Below are 26646 nucleotides of genomic sequence, written 5' to 3' on the forward strand. Positions count from 1 at the left end.
TAAACTAGGCGCACAGGCAGATAAGCGACTCTGAACCTTTCCAGCGTGGAAGTCTTTTGCTCCTCGAGTGTTTGAAGACCGGCCAGGTGGTGAATCTCAGAATTACGAGTTCGCGGTGGACTGTTAAGGATCATCCTGAGGATCTTGTTTGGCATACCAGTCTCAATAGCCGGCAGAATGATTTGCTCGTGGACAGCAAGTTTGTTTTTGAGGGACAGGGTGGACTTCCTGTTTATCAGACGGTAGAGCGACCTGATCAAGATGTTACACTTGGTGGATGTCTTGTCCACATGGGATCGGAATAGTAATGTGCTATCAAGGGTGAGACCAAAATAGACTACTTCACTCAACCATTCAATGGGAGTGCTATTAAGATGGATCTTGACGTTATCAGGCGGAACAAGCCGAGGTGAATTCGAGTGTGGAAACAGAATGATACAAATCTTCCAGCTCTTGACTTGAAATAGTCGGACAGAACATCCAGGCCTTATTGTAGTTTATTCACCAGAGCACGGATCACTCGGCTCTTATAGATAATGGAGGTGTCATCTGCGAACATTGACAGGATACCACCACCCGGCAGGGGAGGACCCAAGTAACCAAAAGTTCTTATAAAAGGCAATTTGTGGCTTAAGCAGCTTGGTTGAAGGTGGTCTATAGAATTCTAAGCAGCCTCATTTTTAAGTCGTTGTAAGAACTTGAAAGATCCGGTACCATAATTGAAGAGCATTCTAAGCAGCTTCTGGCGGAACTTGAACGGAACTTTTAGGGAATAAATTAAAAAAGGTTTTGGTCCTCTACACCAATTCTATATTTATAGTTCGCACTTTTATGAAAGATATTTCTAAAGGCAGGTTTTAATGTGTATTGATTTATCAGCATTAGTAGTTGTATTGGAGCTGTTTGAAGAATTAAACCCAGTTCTTCTGCGTGAGAGCCCCAGCACGAACCGCTGCGTCATCTGAGATATAATAAAGTGAGTTGTTGTACCGCCTACTGTTGGAGTTTTCAGTGCCAGCTTGACTCGATTAAATTGGTGTTTGCCCGCATGGTATTCCAACACATTTGTGGCGCAGTGGTTAGCGTTCGTAGATCGCATGCAGAATACACGGGTTCGAATCCAGGAAATTACTTTTTAATTTTTTTTTATGTTGGGATAGAATGTTGATGCACATTAAATTTTGTTACTAATAAAGACTTGTGCGGATTGCTTCATGTGGCTGGAAAGCTCTGTCAGAACTTTATTTGAATTTTATGGAACTTGAAAGTTCTGTCGGAAATTTATTTGAACTTTATGGAACTTGACAGTTCTGTCGGAACTTTATTCGAACTTTATGGAACTTGAAAGTTCTGTCGGAAATTTATTCGAACTTTATGGAACTTGAAAGTTCTGTCGGAACTTTATTTGACCTTTATGGAACTTGAAAGTTATGTCGGAGCTTTATTTGAACTTAATGGAACTTGAAAGTTCGGTCGGAACTTTATATGAACTTTATGGAACTTGCAAGTTTTGTCGGAACTTTATTCAAACTTTATGGAACTTGAAAGTTCTGTCGGAGCTTTATTTGAATGTTATGGAACTTGAAGGTTAGGTCGGAGCTTTATTTGAACTGTACGGAACTTGGAAGTGATTTTAATCGTTGAATGCGGAACTTTTGGTTAATCCAGGCCTGCGAAACTTTAACTTTAACGTCTAACATGAAGATGTTGAATAGGATAGGCCCAAGCAGACTACCATGAGCGACCCCTGCATCAACGTTGAACGTATCAGAGGGAACATTGTTCAAGTAGACCTGGAATGATCTGTCCTGGAATGATGTAGTTTGTGATGATCTTCACGAGGTAGATCGGAAAGTTGTATCGATGCAGCTTGTACACTAGGCCAGACATTGTCGAACGCCTCCTCGACGTCCAACAATGCCATGGCAGATGTATTGGAAACGGACTTGTTCCGCTTGATGATGTTAGTAACCCGTGTGAGTAGGTGGATGGTAGAGTGGCCTTTCCTAAATCCGAATCGCTCTTTGAGAAAGATGTTATTATCATTTGAAAACACCAGCAGACGGCCGAGTATCATATTTTCGAATAGCTTCGAGATGGAGGACAAGAGGCTAATGGGGCGATAACTTTTGGCACTAGTACACACTAAGATTTTTTTGCCGAGATGGGCACCACCGAGCAGCTCGGCATTTTATTTTGCTGGAAATTCAGCAAAAAATATGTTTGTTAGCTGAGATCTCGGCAAAATTCCCGTTTGTTAGCTGAATCTCGGCAAGTTTTTCACTGAGATCCAGCAAAATAAAATGCCGAGCTGCTCGGTGGTGCCCATCTCGGCAAAAAAATCTAAGTGTGTAGGATCTTTGCCAGGTTTGTGTATTGGAATCACTTTGGCCAACTTCCAGCATGCAGGGAAGTAGCCAAGCTCCAAACAATTGTTGAAGATAACGGTAAGATGGTTGAAGAAGTCAATACTCAAGTTTTTCAACTCTAGGTTGACTACACTATCCATACCCGTGGCCTTCATGTTTTTAGTGCTTCTTTTAGCTGCTTTCACCTCATCAGGCGATATTGTACTATCATCATGCACTACTACGGGGGTGTCTCTTATGCATGACGAACCAGAGCGAACAGAATCCACTACTGTTTTTCAATGCTGGTTGTTAATGCTAAGTTAATGCTGGTAGTTACTGTAGTAGCTGGAGCACCTAGATTAAATTGAAATGTAATTTTATTTGAATTTGGAACAAAAAATATTTAATCAAAAAAACTTGGTTTGCAATGGATGATTTCCGATAATTACATATATAACAATAATTTAGCAAATCACATAAACAAAACTCGTGCAATAGCTTGATCAATGGCAGTTAAATTCCTTTCTAGCATCCGGATCTCCTCCAAGAAAATTCATATAATAGCTTTGACAATTGCTCAAAGAACACTACATTGAAGACAGACGCAATATTCAAGATAAGGCGTAACAACCAAAAGAAATAAGGCGATAATCAAATCAAAAAATTTACTCAAAGTTCAAGTCAATTCATACGAATAGATGTTTCTCACAGCTCTCACTGCTCATTTCACCACTATCATGTCTCACTAGGGCAGACATGCGCAGAGGCCCGTGGTGTGCTCCCCAGGATTCTCACTAATCTTGACGGCAATGCTTCGTATAATCAAGCAATAAGGTATCCTTGGCATTCAAAATTCCACCGAAGAGAAAGAAAGAGCGAATACGTATGGAGCAACCATCTGTCAGAATCAAAAACCCACACTAACCCAGTTTTTCCAGCCAACATCGTATTACCAACACCAACGTGCTGCACAACGTGGTGGAAATTGTATTTCCCGTTTCAGTAACGCTTTTCCTCGTTTTCTTTGTAGAGGATCACAAGCTACGGGCAGCATGGATACGAGTGAGGAATCCGTGGGAACACTTACCTGTTGTCTATGTTTTCTCGCATGACTTGTTTTTGAGAAGCGTAAAGTGTCACTGCGGAAAGTGTATTCCAGCCAAACCCTCAGGGCTGTCCTAGCGGGTGATGTGTGTGAGGACGAACGTGTAGGTTTCCCGACACTCAACCGAGGACGGACTGTTGTCTGTAGTGAAGGAGCTAGTTTAGGCGAACACTGGTGCAATCCAGATCAAACGACCAGCTAAAGGGCGTTCGTTCATGCTTGGCTGCCTATGCAAGCTTCGTCACTTGGGATGAGATTGAATGAACGCATGATGTAGAAGTAAGTAACAGTAAAAGTTTTTTTTTATGGATGATTTTTTAGCATGTCAACAACTAGATGAGGTGACGTTACAATCAGAATACAGGCAAGATTCCTATAATACGGTTAATAGGGACCGCACAATAGGAACCGGCATTAACGAATACACGTAGCATATTGCGATTAGAGCTAATTGGGACCAAACACTGATTGTAGCCATATAATTTGAAGAGATAACTTCCTGATTTCTTGGAAAAAGTTGTTTAACAGATAATGCAGTTCGCGTTTGGCTTTCAACGTTAGCAGTTCAGCTCGTGCCGTCCCAACAAACAATTTAAGCTACAGACTAGCTAATAAAGGCAAAAATTAGCTGTATATGCCAATTTTTGGCTGTATAAGCTATTCTGCAGTCAAATTTGTTTGTTGGGCATGTTCTGTGTGTGCATTTTGTCTTCCCTTTGTTTGTGTGTGCTGGCGTTCCGCCTACCGGACGAATGTTGTCATCGTCGTGTTTGTGTGTTGAGGTTGTGTTTCAGAAATGCAATCGAAGTGTGCCGTGGCCGCTATTGGACGCGTAGGTTTTCGGTCGCTGGAGTTTTTGGTTCTGATTTCGGCGTTGGCCGCGAGTTGATTCGGCCGGTGAGGAGCTGGCGTTGCGAGTGATTGGTGATGGAAAGTGGATGCAGTCCTTTTTTTTCTCTGCTAGTTGGGGCAGCTAGAGTGTATTTCGTGGTTGATGGGGTTTGCGCTGCTATGTGAGAGCCGAAGGGCGAGAGTGCTGTTTTTGACGCCGGTTGAGGAGGTGGCAGCAGCATATCTATTGGAGCTCTTCGAAATCATCGTGATGTCATGGATACCTTTGCATCATATCGGGTGAGATCTTTCCTTTATTGTTCTCGTAGTCCCATTTTATTGTTAGTCATGTTAGTTATACATCGCACTTTACATTTATATCCTTACATTGTTAGTGGTTAGAGATAAAAATATAAATTTGCTTAATATAACATTGAAATTTCAATGTTACATCCACTTGATATGGTGAGCTGAGGAACCCAGACAACCAGAAGTCGTATTACAATGTACAGACAGTATCGTAAATTGCTACAGTTTAAGTCAATATCGTATTTAAGAATGCCGTACCTCGCATTATGTTTAAGTTAAATCGTATAGAATGCAAATCTCCGACCCATATGCGATGACTCATTTTTCCGTCATACTGTATCACAAATTAAATCGGATTACATCGTAAGACTTTTCAAAATGTATTTGTTATTACAGATTAAATTGTATATAATGTTAAATCAACTCGTTTAAATTTAAATTAAAATATGCACGTATATGGCCTCCACTTGTGTACGTATAAGCCATTTATTTGCATTCTATACGAATTGTTTGTGTGTATATGTGTTTATATATCACGAAAACAACTTTGAATATAAGTGCATTCTGGTTTTCTGGGAAGCATAGAGCTGCATCTTATTATATGTAAAATAATTATTATTTTTATTGCAGAATATCAACTATTTTATCTATATAAATTTTTATTCATTATTTCATATTTAATGTTCTGATATATTTCATTTCGAGGTGGCTGCGTTCGATTCCCGGTCCGGTCTAGGAATTTTTTGGGTAGGAAAATTTCTCGACTTCCCTGGGCATAGAAGTATGATTGGACTTGCCACACAATTATACCAATGCAAAAATGGTACAGGCATCGAAAGCTCTCAATTAATAAGTGTGGAAGTGCATCTAGAACACTAAGTTGAGAGCACTCAATAAGCTAATATGCGATACACAATAAGCTTAAAATGCGAAGAAGAAGAAGAAGAAGAATAAGAAGAATAAGAAGAATATATTTCATTTCTCCATTACATATATTTTCATTATATAAATAAATACTGGGTTTGGAGGGAGCATCAGGGTATCATTTGACCTGGAACTGGACGATGGAGTGGTATGACAACCGGAGTCTAGGAGGGAATAAACACTATCATTTTCTTTATCCTACCGATTCGATTGTGGTGGTGTGAATTCTACTTCAACAGTTTCAGTGAGATTGACGCGCCCTTCTTAACAAACCATCCTGTAGGAAGCTTAATAAGTATTGCGAATTGTGTTATTCGATTTGTTGGGTCGTATCGTTGGAAGGAGATTCTTAAATTTCCCTGGATTTCGTGTAAGTGTCTCTGCTTAAGGGTCCGCACCTCCGTTTTTGGCCCTTCATACAGCGATATTGTGAATTCAGATCGGTAGCTCAAATTGATCTTGATATTAAGTGAAGCTGCATACAAGACAAGATCTTTGAAGAGTTGGTGGCTACCGTACAGAAGTTGTTCAGCAGATAATTGGCCACCTTTTGGGAAGAGTAATTTTCCGGTAGGAGACAAGTCTGGTCCTGTGGAAGATCCGGAATATCCTCAAAAGTGGTCAATTCATGAAACTGATCCTAGAGCTCCTCCTTTTTTTTCTAAACCACTCATAGACGTCTTATCAGAATTAATTCGGATTTGTAACCGGAAATGAACCCTGAGGGCCACGGGAAGATCCAGAAAATCCGTTAAAACGATCAATTCATTGAACTTATCCTAGAGCTCCTCATTTTTTCGAAACCACTCATAAACGTCTTGCCAGAATGAATCCGAGGTTGTGTTCGGAATTTGAGCGCTGTGGACTACGGAATGGTCCTCTAGAAGATTCGGAACGTCCGTAGAACTGGTCACTTCATTCAACTGATCCTCGTGCCCCACTTTGTTACCACATATAAATACCTTATCAGAATGGATTCAGAGTTTTGCCCGGAATATGGACACTGGGAACAACGGAAAGGTCAACTAGAAAATCCGGATCATCCGTAAAAGAGGTGAATGCATGAAACTGATCCTTAAGCTCCGCGTATTTTTCGAAACCACACATAGACGTCTTATCAGAATGAATTCGAAGTTTTCCCGGAATATAGATCCTGGAAACCATGTGATTGTTCACCGTAAAATCCGGAACATCCGTAAAACTGGTCAATTCATAAAACTGATCCTTAGAATCCACGGTTATTTTCGAAACCTCTCATAGAAGTCTTATCATAATTGGTGAATTAAAAATACAATTTATTTAACTATTTGAGATAGACCAATGCAGTGTTTTGAAAAGTTGTAGAACAATCAATTTGACTGAAAATATAAATTTTTTATCTCGTATGGTTAATGATTTGTGATTATTTTAAACTAGAAGATTAGGGTGGTCCCTAGTAAATCGGTTTTATTTATATATCTTTTTATACGTTCATTTCTCGTAGAAACTTTGTTCTACATGCTCTTAGATTTTTTTATGACGCATATTTTTTCTCGAGTATCTAAGTTGATATCTCCTTTATATAAAAATTTATGGTGAGTTTTTGCTAAAAAAATGTGACATTTTTAAATTAGATTAAAAATTTTCAACAAAAAACGCTCGCACAGTTTTTTACCAAAAATGAAGAAAACACGATGTTTCAAAATCGGTTTACTTCATTTAGAGATATTGACATTAAAAAAAAAACAATTTTTCGAACAAAATCTCCATAAACTTTCTAATAGAAAAAGATAGGAACCTGCTTGCTCAAGCAAAAAAAAAAAGCGCCATCATTAGTTCTTAATGTGTCTTAAGCAACGGTTTTACGAGAGATTAACGTTTGAAAAGGTTTTTAAATGAAATCTGTTTTTAGGGGCCACCCTAACCTGCTTGTTTTAAAAAAATATATAACTCATGAACCATAAGAGATAAAAATTTGGTGTCATACGCCAAGTTGATTCGAATTGATTGATCTAAACCTTTTTAGAACATTGCATTGGTCTATCTCTAATAATAAAAATGTTTGTATATTCAATTCACCAATTTTGGAAGAATATCGATTCCTCGCCGATTTGATTCACAAACGTTCACTGGAAGCACAAAAAAGAAACGTTCCAAGTGCGCCCTTCAAAATGAGACCAGCCACACCTGGATGGGACGAAGAATGCACAACATTGTATGTAGAAAAATCTGATGCTTTCAAAGCTTTTCGTAGACACAAAACCTCGAAGGCGGACGCTCTCGCAAAGGTGGACGCGCAGGAAGGCGAATTTTATGACAGGCAAATTTCACACGATGAATTTTACCATTTAGTGCGTTAGAGTACCCTTTCGAGTTGGCAAACCGATTGGGACAATGGAAATCCTGGACGGTGGTTACATTCAATTTCTCCTAATGTTTCTTCGAGAGCGTGGTTTAAAGGCTTGGACTTAAGTCGTGACTTCATTCGCGTGATGAGTAGGCTTATGTCCAACCACTACTCGCTAGATGCTCATCTCAATAGAATAAACCTCGTGGACAGCAACATATGTCGGTGTGGAAACGGTTACGATGACATCGATCACGCAGTTTGGCAATGTACGGATAATGACGCCGCCAGAGAGCGACTTTTGAATACCCTTGAGGCCCAAGGAATACATCCCTATGTTTCAATCAGAGACGTGTTGGGAACTCGCGATATCTGCTATATGCAGTCGGTTTATGTGTTTCTTCAAATGTCTAGAATAAGAATTTAATTCCTTTGTCTTTTGTCTCTCTTTAATAGTTTTTGTTTATCTTGTCCCCCCTCCCCTCCCGATGAGTCTCATCGTCACCCACTGGTCACCATAGACGCTCTGATGAGACAACAAAACCTTACCCCCTAGCTCATCCCCTGATCCTATCCTTTGACAATGTACCTCTCTAACCTCGAGTAAGCCGCGAGTATTCGGCCCAAGTCCTACTAGACATAAAATTAATTGAATTTTGTTACAAACAAAGAACAATGAACTATCGGCTCCGTAAAGCTAACGCAATTGAGCCTTCCAAATAAACGAACTAGTTAAAAAAAAAAATCACCAATTTTGTCGACCACCCTGATTCCACTAACATAAAAAGATTGGCTGAAAAATACGAAGAAAGTTTTCCAATGATTCTATATACCTAAAACTGACGGTTTGGGCGCAAACATTTTTGTCTTCCTAGATACGGCTTTGTGACCTTTGTGCAGTGAATGGTCCTCCGAAAGATGCGAAACATCCATAAAAGTGGTCAATTCATGAAACTGATCCAAAAACTCCGTATTTTTTTTTCGAAAACTCTCATAGACGCAGTGATGGAAAAGTTCGCGAAAACTCACTATGTGTCACGAACTTTTCCCTTGGTGAACTTCATGAAATATCGCGAACTTTTCCAACACTGCATAGACGTTTTATAATTATGAATTCGGAGTTTTTATCGGAAAATAGACCCTGAAGCCCATGAATGCTCCTCTGAAAGATCATAGACACTCCTCTGGAAGATAATATACATCACTTTAGAATGAGCTCGGAGTTGTGACTGGAAAATGAACCCCGGAATATCCGGCGCATCCGGTTAAGTGGATAGTTCAAGAAAACGGATCTCAGCACTCTGTGGTTTTTAAGAACTGGTCATAAAAACTATTTTTCTATTTGTTATCAGGATTAGTTTCTGAATTTACCTTTTATACGGATGTTCCAGATCTGCTTGTGGACTATCCTGTGGTCCCCATATAAATTTTCTCGTCAATTCTCTGAATTTAATGTGATAAGACGTCAATTAGTGGTTTTGAAAAAAAAAAAACACGGCGCTCTAGGATCAGTTTCATGAATTGTCCACTTTTAAGAATGTTCTGGATCTACAAGTAGACTATCTCGTGGTCCCTAGCATCCATTGTCTGGTCAAAACTCCGAATTGGTTGTAATACAACGTCTATTGGTGGTTTAGAATAAACCGCGGAGCTCTAGGATCAGTTTCATGAATTGATCACTTTAACAAATGTTCCGGATCTATAGGCGGACCATTCCGTAGTCTCCAGAGTTCATATTCCGAACACAGCTCCGAATTCATTTTGATGAGATGTCTATGAGTGGCTCCTTAGAGCTCTAGGATGAGTTTCATGAATTGATCACTTTTAAGGATGCTCCCGATCTTTTAGATGACCAACCCGAGGCCCCGGTATAAATTTTCTGGTCACAACTCCGAATTTATTGTGATAAGACGTCTATGAGTGGTTTTGAAAAAAAAAACACGGAGCTCTAGGATCAGTTTCGTGAATTGACCACTTTTACCGATGTTCCGGATCTTTTAGTGGACCATCCCATGGTCTCCTGCATCCGTTGTCTCGTCAGAACTCCGGATTTATTGTGATAAGACGTCTATTAGTAGTTTCGACAAAGCCGCGGAGCTCTAGGATCAGTTTAATGAATTTACCACTTTTACGGATGTTCCGGATCTCCCACAGGACCAGACTTGTCTCCTAGAGGAAATTGACTCTCCCCAAAAAGGTGGCTGCTTAACAACTTCTTCAAAGACATCAGGAAGTTATCTCTTCAAATTTCCGCACAATCAGTGTGTTCGGGAGCAGCGTGAATACCACCCACCCAACGATACAACCCTGGATATACAAACTCTCTACGACGGACACCAAGAGAAGATACACATCATCGATCGGTTTGGAGAGATCGGTGGCGTCATGGATTCATGATTACTGGTGATCAGGTAGATGTAGGAAATTCTGAAAAGTAGTTGTAATCTGCCTGGTATGGAAAACGGATCCTAGGGCCCTACTTGGGCGCCAATATCAAATGTTTTATGTATAAATGTAAATACGTTGTGCGTTAAATAAAGTAGTTTTATTGTGAAGTGTCAGTGTTTTTGTAACCAACGATGGCCAAAACATTCCTGTAAGACACCATGAAGGACAGGATATTGGATGGACCCTATTTTCACCGGGCAAATATATGTCAACTAGAGGCTTTTACTCCCTTTCGATGTTGTGGGTTGGATGGAAAAGGCCCCAACACAATGTTTGGTCCCAATTAGCTGAAATCCCATATGATACGTGTATTTGTTAATGCCGGATCGACTGTACTATAGGAATCCAGTGGCATCAGTACTATAGAAATCCAGCAAGAACGAATCCGCACTATAGGAACCTATACTGCATTCAGGTGTGTAAGCCACGGTACACAAATTACGTATCGCAAAAAATCCAAATTTTGGACCATTTATTGTTTTACTAAAAATAATGCAATTTCATAGACTTTAAAAATTATCAAAAAATTAAAATATGGATTTTTTTTAAAACAAGTAACCAGCCTTCTCTTTCCAACAAGTTTTAAATATTTCTCCAGTTTTCTCGAAAAATAAAAATTATTATGATAGAAGGGTGAATGTTTTGAGATAATCAACGTTTAACGTTTTTTTTTTAATTAATTTTTATTTTATTTCAATGTATTTTTTACATAAAGTTAATTTAACTACCTACAACTTCTTTTCAAAAGCGGCGCCGGTGGTGTAGTGGTAAGCGTGAGTCTCACCGCAGGTCTGGGTTCAATCCTTTGGAAGGGAAGTAAAGCCGTTGGTCCCCGGTTCATGAGTTGATGGGTCGATATGTAGGGTCCAGGTGTGAGAGCTGCCTCCCTAGTGTCGGTAGCATTGGTTCTCAGCATGGAAAACAAGATCGACGGAAAACAAACCAAAAGGAAAAAAAACTTCTCTCAGATGTCATCTTGATCAGATCAATAGTTTTCGTGTTATGATTTTTTGAAAATATATAATCGCCCTTTTCAAAAAATACTGCGAAGAAAAAATTATATTTAAATGAAAAATGCAACCATTGGTAGCAGCAAACATATGAGTAATATTTCATTCAAATCGGAAATACTGCGTTTTGGTCTGGAAATGCTCAACGGTTACCCCTGTAGTGCGACCGGCACTACTGACGATGCGAATAAACGCATAGTAAATCTGCGAATGTTTGGAACAAACTAGAAGCAGCAGTAGAAGCCATCACATCAACAACAACAGCAACAGTGCACTCAACTGATCTAATTCCACAATTAATTATGGAAATTAAGAACGACTTAGCGGACTCAAATGCTATTCTAGCTTCCGATGTAAAGGCACATATGGAAGAAATGGCAAAAACCTTTTCTGAAGCAGCACATACTGGCAATCCAATTGCATGTAACAACATAGAAATTGAACAGCAGAACGTCGGTGACGGACCAGCCCCCAGCTGGCGAATGCTAGGAAATAAAAAAAATATGGAAACGCGACTGGACTGCATTTGACACCAAACAGCGTTCCCGTCGCCTTCAGGAAAAAGAAAAGGAAAAAGCCAGACGGAGGCGAAAGCAACGAAAGGAACATCATCAGGAAAATTCATATCAGTACAACAACAACAACAACAACAACAACAACAACAACAACAACAACAACAACAACAACAACAACAACAACAACAACAACAACAACAACAACAACAACAACAACAACAACAACAACAACAACAACAACAACAACAACAACAACAACAACAACAACAACAACAACAACAACAACAACAACAACAACAACAACAACAACAACAACAACAACAACAACAACAACAACAACAACAACAACAACAACAACAACAACAACAACAACAACAACAACAACAACAACAACAACAACAACAACAACAACAACAACAACAACAACAACAACAACAACAACAACAACAACAACAACAACAACAACAACAACAACAACAACAACAACAACAACAACAACAACAACAACAACAACAACAACAACAACAACAACAACAACAACAACAACAACAACAACAACAACAACAACAACAACAACAACAACAACAACAACAACAACAACAACAACAACAACAACAACAACAACAACAACAACAACAACAACAACAACAACAACAACAACAACAACAACAACAACAACAACAACAACAACAACAACAACAACAACAACAACAACAACAACAACAACAACAACAACAACAACAACAACAACAACAACAACAACAACAACAACAACAACAACAACAACAACAACAACAACAACAACAACAACAACAACAACAACAACAACAACAACAACAACAACAACAACAACAACAACAACAACAACAACAACAACAACAACAACAACAACAACAACAACAACAACAACAACAACAACAACAACAACAACAACAACAACAACAACAAAAACATAAACATTACCTCTGGACAAAGAGCTTTTGGCTGCTGCACGTATACAATTTTCTCGTCCACCAAGCACAGACAATGGACTAAAATTCATTAACTTCGAAAAAGGGGAAACTATTCACCCTTATCGCGCCGAAAGGCCAACCGGACATCAACACCCTCCAATGCTGGATCCAATGCGTCCGCCTATAGTCAGACTCACGGAACAGTCTGCAATTGGCGACCGACGCTTTTTGAAGGCACGCCTGCGGGACCCCAACATTATGGACATTGTGCGGACTTATCTTTCATACTTGCACGACCAGCCACCTTCAGTATGCATTCGCGGAATCACTAAAACTAGTGCAACTTTAATGCTGGCAGCAGAAGGACTACCAACGGAAACAGCCCTTTTCCGCGAAATTTTCCTGGACGATCACGAAGAACTCGGAATTCCACGCACCGACACTTTGGCAGACCTGAATTCACACCGCGCGTTCCTACTTAGTGAACGCACACAACGACTGCAGCAAACTACTGACCCTCCAAAAATCTCTTCACTTCCTCAACAGAATGCGACTGAAATTTTGGTGTATTGCCAAAATTTCAATCGCATGAAAAGCCCAGCTAAAATGAACGAAATCCACCAGAACATTCTATCTTCTTCTTTTCAAATAATTCTTGGAACTGAAACAAGCTGGGACGAAAGCGTCAGAAGCGAAGAAATTGTTGGAAACAATTTTAATGTATTCCGGCACGACAGGAATTTTCAAATCTGTAATAAAAAGTCTGGGGGTGGAGTGCTCATTGCCATCAATGCTGACTTTACTTCTGAAGAAATCATAACAAATAAGCACAAGGAATTTGAAAATGTCTGGGTTAAAGCACTTATTGCCGGTTCAATACACATTTTTTCTTCTGTGTATTTTCCACCTAAACATGCCCACAAGCAGTCTTTTGAACTATTTTTTTCAAATTGTTGAAACTATAATGTCAAATATGGAACCAGAAGTAAAACTGCATATTTATGGCGACTTCAATCAACGAAACGCAGACTTTATTACAGACATTGAAAATGAATCATTTTTACTCCCGGTCGTAGGTGAAGACGAAACATTACAATTATTATTTGACAAAATATCTTATTTTGGTCTTAATCAAATAAACCATGTAAAAAATCAACAAAACTCATATTTAGACCTTTTATTTACAAATTGTACTGAAGACTTCTGTGTGGATACATCATTAGCACCTTTATGGAAAAATGAAGTATTTCACACAGCAATTGAATACTCAATTTTCGTACAAAATTCTTCTTCCTCCAGCGACTGGGAATACGAGGAAGTGCCGGAATACCATAAAGTAAATTACGAAGAAGCCAAACGTAGACTATGTACAATAAATTGGCAAAATTTAATAAGTATTGAAGGAAATGTCGATACTGAAGTAGAAAAATTTCACTCAATTCTTCAAAGCCTAATTGTAGAAACTGTACCATCAAAAAAAGAAGACGAACACATAACAATAAACTACCCGCATGGTTTAATCCACAACTGAAATTTTTTAAGAATAAAAAACAGAAAGCTCATAAACTATACAAAAAAGAAAAAACTGAAACCAATTTGCGAAACTATCACAACTTATGCAACCAATTAAATACAGCCATTAACTCTGCATATGAGGACTATAACCGCAAAGTCGAAAATGAAGTCAAATCATGTCCTAAGAACTTTTTTAATTATGTACACACGAAAATAAAAAGCAGCAATTTTCCTTCGCGAATGAATTTGGATGCAAATGTAGGTGAGAATTCTTCTGAAATTTGCAATCTTTGCAAATTTCTTCCAAGAAGTATACACCACATTTTCCGAAGAAGATCGTGACCGCGATTTCTTTGCATTCATTCCTGAAATTTCTAAAAACATCTCTGTCAACCAACTTTCTCAACATGAAGTCCTCAATGCACTAAAAAACTTAAACGCGTCGAAAGGGTCTGGACCTGACGGCATCGCACCCATATTTTTGAAAAACCTTTCTGAAGAACTCGCATTTCCTCTAGAGCGTCTTTTCAACATGTCTCTGAAAAATGGAAAATTCCCTGAAATTTGGAAATCATCTTATTTGGTACCTATTTTCAAATCAGGTGCAAAATCAGACATTCGAAATTATCGTGGAATTGCTATTATTTCTTGCATTCCAAAACTTTTTGAATCAATCGTAAACGGCAATATTTTTCAGCAGGTGAAAAATCTAATTACAAGTAAACAGCACAGCTTTTTTAAAGGTCGCTCAACTACCTCTAATCTTCTAGAATATGTATCTTTCATTATTAAAGCGTTGGACAGCACGTTGAAGCGCTATACACCAACTTCAGTAAAGCATTTGACCGCATCGAATACCATTATTACCATTGCAGAAAATAGAAATGGAGCCTGGACTTTTGAATTGGCTTCAATCATACCTAACACATCGTAAACAAATAGTTCCCTTTCAACATAAACTTTCAGAACCAATTTCAGTCACCTCTGGGGTACCCCAGGGTTCTCATTTAGGCCCACTTCTTTTTATTTTGTACATAAACGACATTTCCTACATACTTAAAAAAATAAAATTGCTTGTATATGCAGACGACATGAAGCTCTTTATGGAAATAAGTAATTTTAGCGATGCAGAAGAATTCCAGAATGAAATCAATATATTCCACACCTGGTGTAGTAAAAGTCTACTTCAACTTAACGTAAAAAATGTACTGCAATAGCATTTAGCAGAAAAATTGAAACACCGCATATTGAATTATCATTAGGCAACCAAATAGTAGAAAAAAAGCAAAATTGTAAGAGATCTAGGTGTAATCCTAGACTCCAAACTAACTTTTATAGAACATTATAATACTATTATTAGTAAAGCAGTTCGGATCGTGGTTTTGCCGCGAGTGGAGGTGCATAAGTTTTCTCCCGGTATATCTGCATTTTTATATATGTGTCGGCGAGTTTATTAGTTCGGCTGCATGGAGGAGTGATTAAATTGTCATTCAAGACATTATTACAATAATGACTGATAATGACTCTATTCAGAGGATGTGCAGTGAACGGAAGTTAAAAGAAAAAAGTCCAATGCCATCATAGTGAAATGGGCTTGAAGAAATGGCGGATGCAAAATTTTTGTTTTGTGTTAGTGAATGTGGAAAAGATGAAAAAAAACGAAGTCATTTGTGAATTCCGAAAAGCTAAAAGCATTCGATTTTGGGCAAACTTATGTGTGTGCAAAAAGGCTCGTGTTGTGTTTGTTGAAGATGCAGCAGAATCGGTGGAACCGGCGTACGATGCTAGGCAAATACATACACAACTATGAGTACGAGCGTGTCCGTGCGGCTAATACGGAACACAGACGCATATCAATATTGGTGAGATCTCTCCATTCTACCATCTACCTATTTCTATCTTTCTCTTTCACTAAGGGAGCATCCATGAACTGTATCACGTAAAATTTTGGAAAGGATAGCTTCTCCTCCTGCCCTTAGTTATGTTTTTCGGATACCATTGCATTTTCACAGGCTTCCTGTGAGTGTGCTGAGTTGCAAGAGATGGTCCATCCACGGGTGTCATTTGTCTTGCTTTTATGACTTGGAATCCATGACAGGGACAGGAGATCGAGTAATGTGAAACTGATCGTCTCTTTCGTTGGCTCGCTTTTGGATCTGACGAACTACTCGCTTGCAGGGGAACAGCGTTGAAATCGAATTCGATTCTCATCTGCATAGAGCTTTATAACGTTTTATCGTCTTTCTCTATATAGCACACGGAAATGGAGGGATTCATTGTTTTCCAATCAATGCGTTTCTCTCTGGCTCGCACTTCTTCGATGGATCTCGATTTAGTTGTATAGCATAGGCGTGTACGTGTGTATTAGAATATACAGACAACGAAGTTGCAGCGCATCGGAAATTGGAGCTTGCTACCAGTGCTACCAAAAATACGGATTTGTATTACTTATGTACAGTAATTACTATTTAGCATTGCTAGCTTTTACGCTGGTAAAGCGTCAAGCGTGAAGTAAGGGGCACGGTAGCTCAAAAATGTTTATGTTTTATGGATTCTGTACCCGTCTTAGGCCGCGGCCGGAGTGGACGCGACGCGACGCGACCCATTCAAGAGAATCTTATTATTTTTTATTAACATCGCGTATGACTAGGCATAAGCGCTTTTTCGTAGCTTTTTTGTTTCCTGGTTTAAAAGACCATCGGCAGTAGAGGCTTATTCTTGTGTAAAGGGCACCACCGTGGAGTTTGAGTTTTAATAAATCCCAGGTCCTATTATATTATTATTATACATTCATTGACAAATATTTAAAACAGGATCAAAACACAACTGGAAGAAGCAACGTAACATTGATTGATTTTCTCTAATGTATGTTCAACGTTTATATGACAGAGCAATTAACCATTTTATTTATCCATTCCCGGAGAGAACATTCCATTACTTGTTGATACATTTAATTGTATACTTGTAAATACTCATTTAATAATCATATTTGGAATATGAGTGACGGGGGAGCTTATTGTGTTCGTGAGTCCTCCGTTTAGGCTGGATTTAATGATTTAAATCTTTAAGTAGATTCTCAGCTCTTCGATGATGGAAATTTTTTTGAATAATACCATACCACTTTTTCAGCCTTCGTTCACATCATTGTAATGCATGATAACAAGTGCATGAAAACTGTTAACTGTCCAAATACCTCGATTTTTCTGACTATTGATTCATTATTAAAGTTTACCAATAATTATAAAAGCATTCCATATTGCGTTTAAAGATTCCATGGTGCATAATAAAGATTTTGTTTCAATTCCAATAATATATGATAAATCAGTTAAATGTACGGAGGTTAATAAAAATCGAGCTTATTTGTATTTTGTAGTACCGTAAAACGAGGTATCTTTGATAATGTGGTTAACTTTGATAGTATAATATAAAGAATAAATTTACTCGCTGTGCGTTTTCCAAATAAGAAACATTGATTCCATATTGTAGCTAAGGGTATTTCCGTTGATATTGTATATAGTTTTATATAGTATGTGTTACATATTTTACAAAAATATTAAAAAAACAATTTCGTGTTTTTCGCACTTTTGAAAAAGCACGCAAACCATCACTTATGAAATGTTTTTCCGATGCAGCCATCACAAATTCAATGTTGAATTATTATTGCTTTTAAAGTTTTCTGATTATATACTCATTCAAAGTTTCATATTTAAAGAACTAAATTGTTTGAGTTTTAACCCTTTTTTTTTTAGATTCATCGAGCATTATCAAAGTAACCCCAAATCAAAATGCAGAAGTTAGGTCACAAAACTAAAAAAAAAAAGTGCAAATGCTTTAATTTTCGTTCAACATATTACTAACGAATTAACTCTTGGATCCTCAGTACTTGTTTTAAAAATATAAAATTTGAAAAACATTCATTGTTTTACGGTACATGTTTATTTTACATTAATTATATATTATGTATTGCATGACTAGTAAATTATTTTTATTTCACATATTTAAAATCTCATTATATCATTGTAACTATAATTTTCATTTACAGAAGGTGTATCAAACATCAAATCATTGTTATTTACATTTATTTTATAATAATATAATATGATATCTATGGTTTTCAGAATTTGGATTACCCAGAGAATAAATTGAATATCACCATATGTTATTTAATTGTTTTACCTTTGCAGAGTTTTGCTATTTCAAGAATTAATCATTGATGCTTATTTTTATAACTCTTGTATGCTCAAACAACCTCGATTATTTGGCAAATTGATTCTTTACTTAAATTGTGGATTCATTAAATAGGCAAAGTTGAGTTCAATCATACCATGCAATTAAAATATTCATATATAGCTTGAGTGTAAAGAATGTGAGTGACTAAAATCGAGGTTTTCTGTATTTTCCAGTGGCGTTTCCTTAACCTCGATCTACCTGTGCACCAACTCTCAAAACATAAATAATAATTAATATATTGCTTGCAATAGATAGATATCGAGTAAACTAGAAGATTGAGTGTATTTTCAACCGATTCGAATATGAATATGGCATTAAATCTGGTTTTGAAAGTTAATGCACAGGTAAATAGTGAGGTTACGGGACGCCACTGGTATTTTGTTATATTTTCTGTGTTTTAAGGAAATACCTGCATACATACATACATTTTGCATTTCACTACATATATTATATAAATTATACATTGCATGATATACTATTACCTTTAGCTTATTATTTCAGTTTACCCAAGCAAGTCATCGAAATTAATATGAAACAGAAGCATTAAATAATATTATATGTTTATAATTATTAAGCAGGTTATTTCTCGTCATGTTAGTTATGCATCACAATTTTTAGCATTATTGTTAGTATCATTCGAGCAAAATATATATAATTGCTTAATATATCCTATACATTACAGTGTTGCATCCACCTGTTGTGAGCTGAGGAGGTGTAGAGCTGCATCTTATTATATGTAAAATACTTCTTCATTGCAGTAGCAACTATATTATCCATATAAATGTATTTCATTATGTCATATTTTAATGTTCTGATATATTTCATTTCTCCATTGCATACATTTTCATTATATAAATAAATACTGGGTTGGGAGGGAGCATCAGGGTATCATTCAAACTGAAACTGGACGATGGTATGATTGACAGCCGGAGTCTAGGAGGGAATAAACACTATCATTTTCTTTATCCTACCGATTCGATTGTGGTGGTGTGAATTCTACTCCAACAGTTTCAGGGCGATTGACGCGCCCTTCTTAACAAACCATCCAGTAGGAAGCTTAATAAGTATTGCGAATTGTGTTATTCGATTTGTTGGAGCGTATCGTTGGAAGGAGATTCTTAAATTCCCGTGGATTTCGCGTAAGTGTCTCTGCTTACGGGTCCACCCCTCCGTTTTTGGCCCTTCATACAGCGATATAGTGAATTCAGATCGGTAGCTCAAATTGATCTTGCTATTAAGTGGAGCTGCATACAAGACAAGTCTTGAAAGGATGGTGGCTACCTTACATACATACATTATAATACTATCATTAGTAAAGCAAACAGAATGCTAGGCTTCATCAAAAGGTTCAGTCATAATTTCGAAGACCCATACACTATTAAGCTTTTATATACCACATATGTAAGGCCAATTCTGGAATACTGCCACCTAGTATGGAATCCATACATTTCCATACACGAAGAACGCATAGAATCTGTCCAAAAACAATTCCTTTTATATGCTTTACGTAAATTGAATTGGACTGCATTTCCATTACCATCTTATGAAGCGCGCTGCATGCTCATCAATATACAAACACTTAAGGAGCGCCGCCAATTTGCAATGCTTTTCTTCATCAACGACATTATTTCAATGCGCATAGATTCGGGCAGAAATTCTCGCACAATTAAACTTTTACACACCTTGTCGATATCTTAGAACACGGAATTTATTTTCAGAAAAATCGTACAGAACAAACTATGCAAAAAATAGCCCAATCAATCGAATGATGCGCCTATATAATTTGCATTGCGGAACTATTGACATCACTATGTCCAAGCAGCAAATAAAACCTAAGCTAAAACAGAATAGAATTAATGCATAGTATGTAAGTAAACATTGTAATAATCATTGTATGTAGTCTACACTGGCTTGACGAAATGGAAAATAAATTATCGAACGACTCGACAGAGAGAGCAAAACCCGAACTGTACTACGTGACGGTCAATGATGGCTAACGTTCATACTGGCGACAACTCTATGATGTTACACCCTCAAGCTTCTCCCCAGAACGTATCATTCAGCAATGTACACCAAAATAAATTATTAGCTCCGTAAAGCTAACGCTTCGAATTAAACGGACTAGATAACAAAAACTCATTATTTGTTCCAAATTGAAATTGAATTACACTTCATGTTAATCTAGGTGGTTGGAAATACGCTTACGTTAATTTGGTTCTTATGTATTTATTTTTTAATGAAGTGTATTTGATAAGTACAGGAGCTTTTCCCAATCCCGAATTCACTATTCAATACTCGTGAACGCTACAAAGTGCACGAGGAACAATTTCACTATTAGTCTCTGGATATTTTCGGACTTCGATTAGATTCAAGCAAACAGATGTATTAAAGTGTACTGTACTAATGACTGAACAAGACTGATTTATTTACGAAAATCGTTGCATACTCAAAGTGACGTTTGTGACAGGCTTAGCTTACCAATTATGGGTTTGTATCATCGTTGTAAAAATGATAGAATTAATTGTCTTTGTGTTAAGCTAAGCTCAGGTTTAAAGTATAAAGCTAATGCATGTAAAATGTGGAAATAATTCATTATTGCAAGTTGTGTTCAATAGAATTGATTCTGGGTATGCTATCTGCCCTAATCATCCTGTTGTTATTCACCTCTTCTTTGTATTAATGTTTCTGTTTTACAATTTAGAATGATATTTTATAAGGCAATTAAATGCTTGGTGCATCAATATAACAAACGATCTAAAAATCATAAAATCCATATACCTAGGGCCTGGGGGAAATGGCTCTAATGTTGGTCTATGAATCTAAGATTGGGCCCATCGCTAAAAATCTGCTATTTATCAATTTTATCAAGATGAACGCGTTATTGGGACGTACTAATAGGTATTTTTGGACGCTATTGAAAATTTAATCGATTACTGAATTTATGTATGGGCCCAAATTACGGGCATTTAGGCCGAAATTACATCCATTTCCCCTATCTTGTGGAACTGCAGAAATATTCCACTCAATCATCGTCATCCGATGAGCCATCGCTGCTGTCAGCTTCATCATCATCATCGCTTACCACATTTTCGACTGAGGACATTCTATCACCATCTACTGCTGTACCGATATCGGCCAATAGTCGTGCAAACCCTAAGCTTGGATCTGCAATGTCTCGTGCAGTTCGACCTTCATAGTCCTGTGCTTCAAGGTTGGCTCCGTTTGCAAGTAGGACTTTTAAAATATTTGTTTGTTCTTTGTGGGAAGCAAAGTGGAGCGCTGTCCAACCATCTTCATCCTCAGCTTCAATATCAGCTTTATTTTTAATTAAAAGTTGGACAATTTCCATGTAACCTTTCGACGCGGCTATGTGAAGAGCTGTAGTTTGGTTTTTCGTTTTGGCTTCCAAATTGGCATGTTTTTGAATAAGCACATCAATCACCTTCACATGTCCATTTTGTGCTGCAAAATGTAATGGCGTCCATTGGTCTTTTTCTTTGACTTCCAAATCAGCTTTATTATCGGCCAGAAGCTGAACTATATCTGCATTCCCCTTCATAGCTGCAATGTGAAGCGCAGTTGATCGTTTATTTGTTTGGGCATTAAGATTTGCGCCACCCTCGATCAGTTTCTGCACTGTGCTCGTATGCCCGTTCTGAGATGCTAAATGAAGAGCAGTCCAACGCATGTCATCCACCGCTTCTAAATTGGCCTTGTTAACCTTGTTGGTGATAAGAGTTTTTACAATATCTGGATTACCTTTGGCTGCCGCGATATGTAGTGCAGTTTTTCCGGAACCAGTTCGAAGCTCAGCGTTTTTGCATTTTTCTATTAACATCCCAACCACCTGCGCGTGATTATTCTGCGAAGAAATGTGAAGAGGTGTCCAGCCATCTTTTTCAGCTGCACTGACGTTGGCCTTATTCAGTAGCAGCAATTCCACAACAGCAGTGTGACCATTTTGTGCAGCAAAATGTAATGCTGTCCATCTGTCTTCCTCTTCAACCTCCAAATCGGCACCTTTAGTTATCAACAGACGTGCTATATCTGTGAATCCTTTCGCTGCTGCTGCATGTAAGGAGGTCTTTCCTTTACTGGTCTGAACGTTCAAATTTACATCCGCTGATATTAACAATTCTACTATTTTGTGATGCTCGTTATCAACTGCGAAATAGAGTGCATTCCATCGATCTTCCTCTAAATGTTCCAAGTTGACTTGTTTGGACATTAAAAATTTTAGTATGTCTTCGTGACCATTTGAGGCGGCAATTATGGCTGCATTTCTTCCGTCTCTTGTTAGAGCATGCAAATCTGCTTTTTCTTCAAGAAGCTTGACAATGTTTAGGTGCCCATTTTGGGCTGCCAGATGCAATGTCGTCCATCCTCTATTATCCCGAATTTCTAGATTGATATTATGTTCCATTAGCAATTTCAAGGTATTCTCATGGCCGCGGGCTCCAGCGTGATGAAGAGCCGTCCACCCTCTGGCAGTCCGAGCGTCAGTTTCAATTCCAAAATTTTCTATTAACATCTTCAACGTGTCCAATTGGTTATTTTCAGCTGCTAAATGCAAAACCGTGTATCCTTTATCATCTGAAATAGTCAAATCATCCATCACGGGAACGATTAGCTGTACAATTTCTGTTTGGCCTCGAGCTGCTGCAATATGGAGGGCTGTTTTCCCGGTATCGGAGCAAATGCTCGCATTTGCCTTGTTTCTCAACAGCTCTTGAACAACTGGCACGTGACCATTTTGGGATGCAATGTGTAGGGCAGTCCACCCATCATTTTCCCTAGCATTCGCAACTGCTTGGTTTAACAGTAATAACTTTACAATTTCTACGTAACCTTTTTGAGCAGCAAAGTGCAGCGGCGTCCATTTTTTATTGTCTGTAATCATTATGTCCGCTAATTGTATGAGCAAAAGTTCGACCACTTCTAGGTGCCCATTATTACAGGCAAAATGAAGTGCATTCCATCCTGTATCATCTGAAGCGTCCTTATTTGCATTATATTGTAACAGTAGTTTTACGATGGCAGTGTGACCTGCTTGAGCTGCATAGCAGAGAGGACTTCTAAGGTTGTTTTCTTGAGCATCAACATCAGCACCATGATCTAGTAAAAGTTGCACAACATCTTCATTTCCTTTTGCGACGGCAACATGAAGTGGAGTTTTTCCGCTGTGTTCCTTAACATTGCACTTAGATTTATGCTTCAATAGTAGTTTTGTAACTTCTACGGAACATTTCTGGGTCGCAAAATGCAGTGCAGTCCAGCCATCTTTTTCCATAAGCTCCAGGTTAGCATCATTAGAGACCAATATTTCAACAACTTCAGTATGACCTTTCGACGCAGCTATATGTAGTGCGGTGTATCCGTCTTCTTCTGGGATATTCAAATCAATTTTTTCATTGATCAACAATTGCACAACGCTCTTGTGGCCGTTTTGTGCTGCAAAATGTAAAGCTGTCCAGCCTTTGTTTTCACGTGCATCAATTTGAACTTTGTTCGAAATCATACATTTCACAGCCTCAATATGACCCTCAGCAGCAGCCATGTGTAGAGCAGTCCATCCTTTACTGTCTCGAAGTTCCAAGTTTGCGTCATTAGCAATTAGTTCTTTCATAACTTCCACGTGGTTATGTTCAGCTGCTTTGTGAAATGCTGTCCATCCTTTGAGTGTCTGAATGTTAACATTTGCCTTTTCATTCAGTAGCATTTTTAAAATGTCCTTGTGTCCCTGATTAGCAGCGAGGTGTAACGGAGTTGTTCCAATGTTTGTTTTGGCATATATACAAGATTTGTTCTCCACTAACACGGCCACTACTTCTGTGTGGCCGTTTCGAACTGCAAAGTGCATTGCTGTCCATAGTTTGCTGTCCTGAGCTTCACGGTTAACATTCTTGGATATCAGTTGTTTTACAACTTTCACATGGCCACCATCAGCAGCGTAATGTAAAGCCGTTAAAAATTTGTTTGCCTTGGCTTCAAGGTTAGCCTTTTCAACAATCAATGATTCCACCACACTCGAATGACCCTTGCCAGCCGCAATGTGAAGTGGCGTTCGACCGTCCTTTTCCATTGCCTCCAGATTGACCTTGCATTTCAGTAGTAGCTTAACAGTTTCAATGTGGTTACCGAGGACTGCAAAATGAAGAGCTGTCCAATTCCTATTCTCCAAAGCCTCCAAGTTGGCTTGTTTTCGAATTAAAAGCTTTACAATTTCAAAATTGCCAATCTGAGCGGCAAAATGAAGTGCAGTCCAACCTTTATCTTCCTGATGCTCAAAATCAATATCTGTTGCAAGCAATAACTCAACGCACCTTGTGTGACCATTTGACACTGCGATGTGTAGCGCCGTTCGACCATTTTCCTCCAGGGCATTCAAATTCACATTTTGTCTTATTAAGAAATTCAGCATTTCATAATGTCCATTTTGTGCTGCAAAATGTAAGGCAGTCCAATTTCTGTTCTCCAAAGCATTTATGTCGAAGTCTTTATCAATCAAGTATTGAACAATATCTGTATGATTATTGTATGCTGCGTAATGAAGGACCGACCATCCTCGACTGCTTTGAATATTTAGGTTTGCTTCTTTTCTCAAAAACAGATCCACTACATCCAGATGTCCTTGGTCAACTGCCAGATGAATTGGAGCGAGTCCATTGCGCAATCGATTAATTTCTACCTTGTGATCGTCGATAAGGAAGGAACATATCTCAGGGCAACCATTCTCTGCCGCAGCATGCAGCATTGTTCGATATTTTGGATGGTAAAGTAATTTCACATCACGTCCTCGTATAACAAACTTAAGCAACTCAATACAATTGCTTTCGCATGCCCAAAAAAGGACATCACTTTTAGTACGAGATAGAAGAATATTCAAAACACCATAATCATCCTCTTCCAAAGCGAGAGGTATGTTTGGGTTTTGCTCCTCAACATTATGTTGCTCTATAATCATCATGACAAACTTTCTTATAACATTATGGCGAGATAAAATTTGCAAAATGTTTTCTTTATGGTCATGAATATGGTCAAACAAATATTTTGCAACAAAATATTCTCCGATAGAAAAATGGGTAAATTGAATCTTTCCATCAACTATTTTAATGAGAAGAGATTTTTCCAAACCATCTTGACATCGTTTCTTGAAAACTTTTAGATCTTTCTTAACACAGGGATTTTTCAATTTTTCTCTTAGTTCTTCGACATCGACAATTTCCATTGCCAAATATTGATGTTCTTGATAGAATCCTATCATCAATGAATCAAGCAATTTTTGGTTATCGTCCTGCATGTTCATCTTCATCTGTAAACTTTTCACGACGAAACGTTTCATAATGTGCACGATGCTAAATGTTTCCTTGTTTATCCTGTCTTTCTCTTCGTCTTGCTCTTTTTCTGAACAATTTGAAAAGTGTACAAACCGATCCTTAAAAATATCTGCCAACATTTTGGACATAAGTGGTACGCCGGTTATGTCTTGAAGATTACGGTGAATGCTCGAGCGAAACTTTGCCAGCAAAAGCTCAGAGTATTCGTGGAAGAGATTTACATTTTTATCAGAAACATTCCAATGTTTTTTCAGAAACTCGTAGTGGTCTTTTTCGTCAAATGGAACCAAAGACATTAACTTGCAACTTTCTCTGTTCAATCCCTTCATAAGTGAGTCTTCAACATGTTTTCTTCCACTGATCACAACTTGTATGCATTTGTGTGCAAGCAACAGATTAAACATTTTGATCACCTTGTCTATGTATTTGCTATGCACTTCGTCGAAGGCGTCAAACAGTATAATAATACGGTTATTTGCTCTATCGTTACATTCGAAAGCTTTTTGAATAATGCTACAGCTCCTTTCCGATAGTGCCGATTTGAGAACACGGAACACGTCTTTTATCTCAGCAATCTCCTCATCTAGCTGCGGCATCAATCTGTTGAGGTATACCAGAAACACCGAGCTGTCATTGAGCTTTTGCTTTTCCAGTGCAACGTACTGCAGAAGATTGGTTTTGCCCATCCCAGGCTCCGCTGTCAACACAAAGCATTGGCAGTTGTCAAATTTTCCTGTCAGTTCCACAGCTAGCTGCTGGTCACTTATTGTTGCTCTGTTGTGTAACTTTGTG

At 38.1% G+C, this 26646-nt stretch overlaps 1 protein-coding gene across 1 annotated transcript in view; it reads right to left on the reverse strand.

The window, feature by feature from the left end:
• The window catches only part of LOC135703787 (serine/threonine-protein phosphatase 6 regulatory ankyrin repeat subunit B-like), a 35471-nt gene extending 9782 nt beyond the window's left edge, over positions 1-25689 (reverse strand). The window contains exon 1 of the mRNA XM_065225111.1: positions 21872-25689. Coding sequence (XP_065081183.1) covers positions 21872-25484 — 3613 coding nt within the window. The 5' untranslated portion in view covers positions 25485-25689. The remainder of the gene's footprint in view (positions 1-21871) is intronic.
• Positions 25690-26646: the final 957 nt, after the last annotated feature.

This window comes from Ochlerotatus camptorhynchus, unplaced genomic scaffold (genome assembly GCF_037179485.1).
Source record: "Ochlerotatus camptorhynchus isolate MF236.1 unplaced genomic scaffold, CSIRO-AGI_Acam_v1.1 ptg000222l, whole genome shotgun sequence".
NCBI classification, from domain to species: Eukaryota; Metazoa; Arthropoda; class Insecta; order Diptera; family Culicidae; genus Ochlerotatus; species Ochlerotatus camptorhynchus.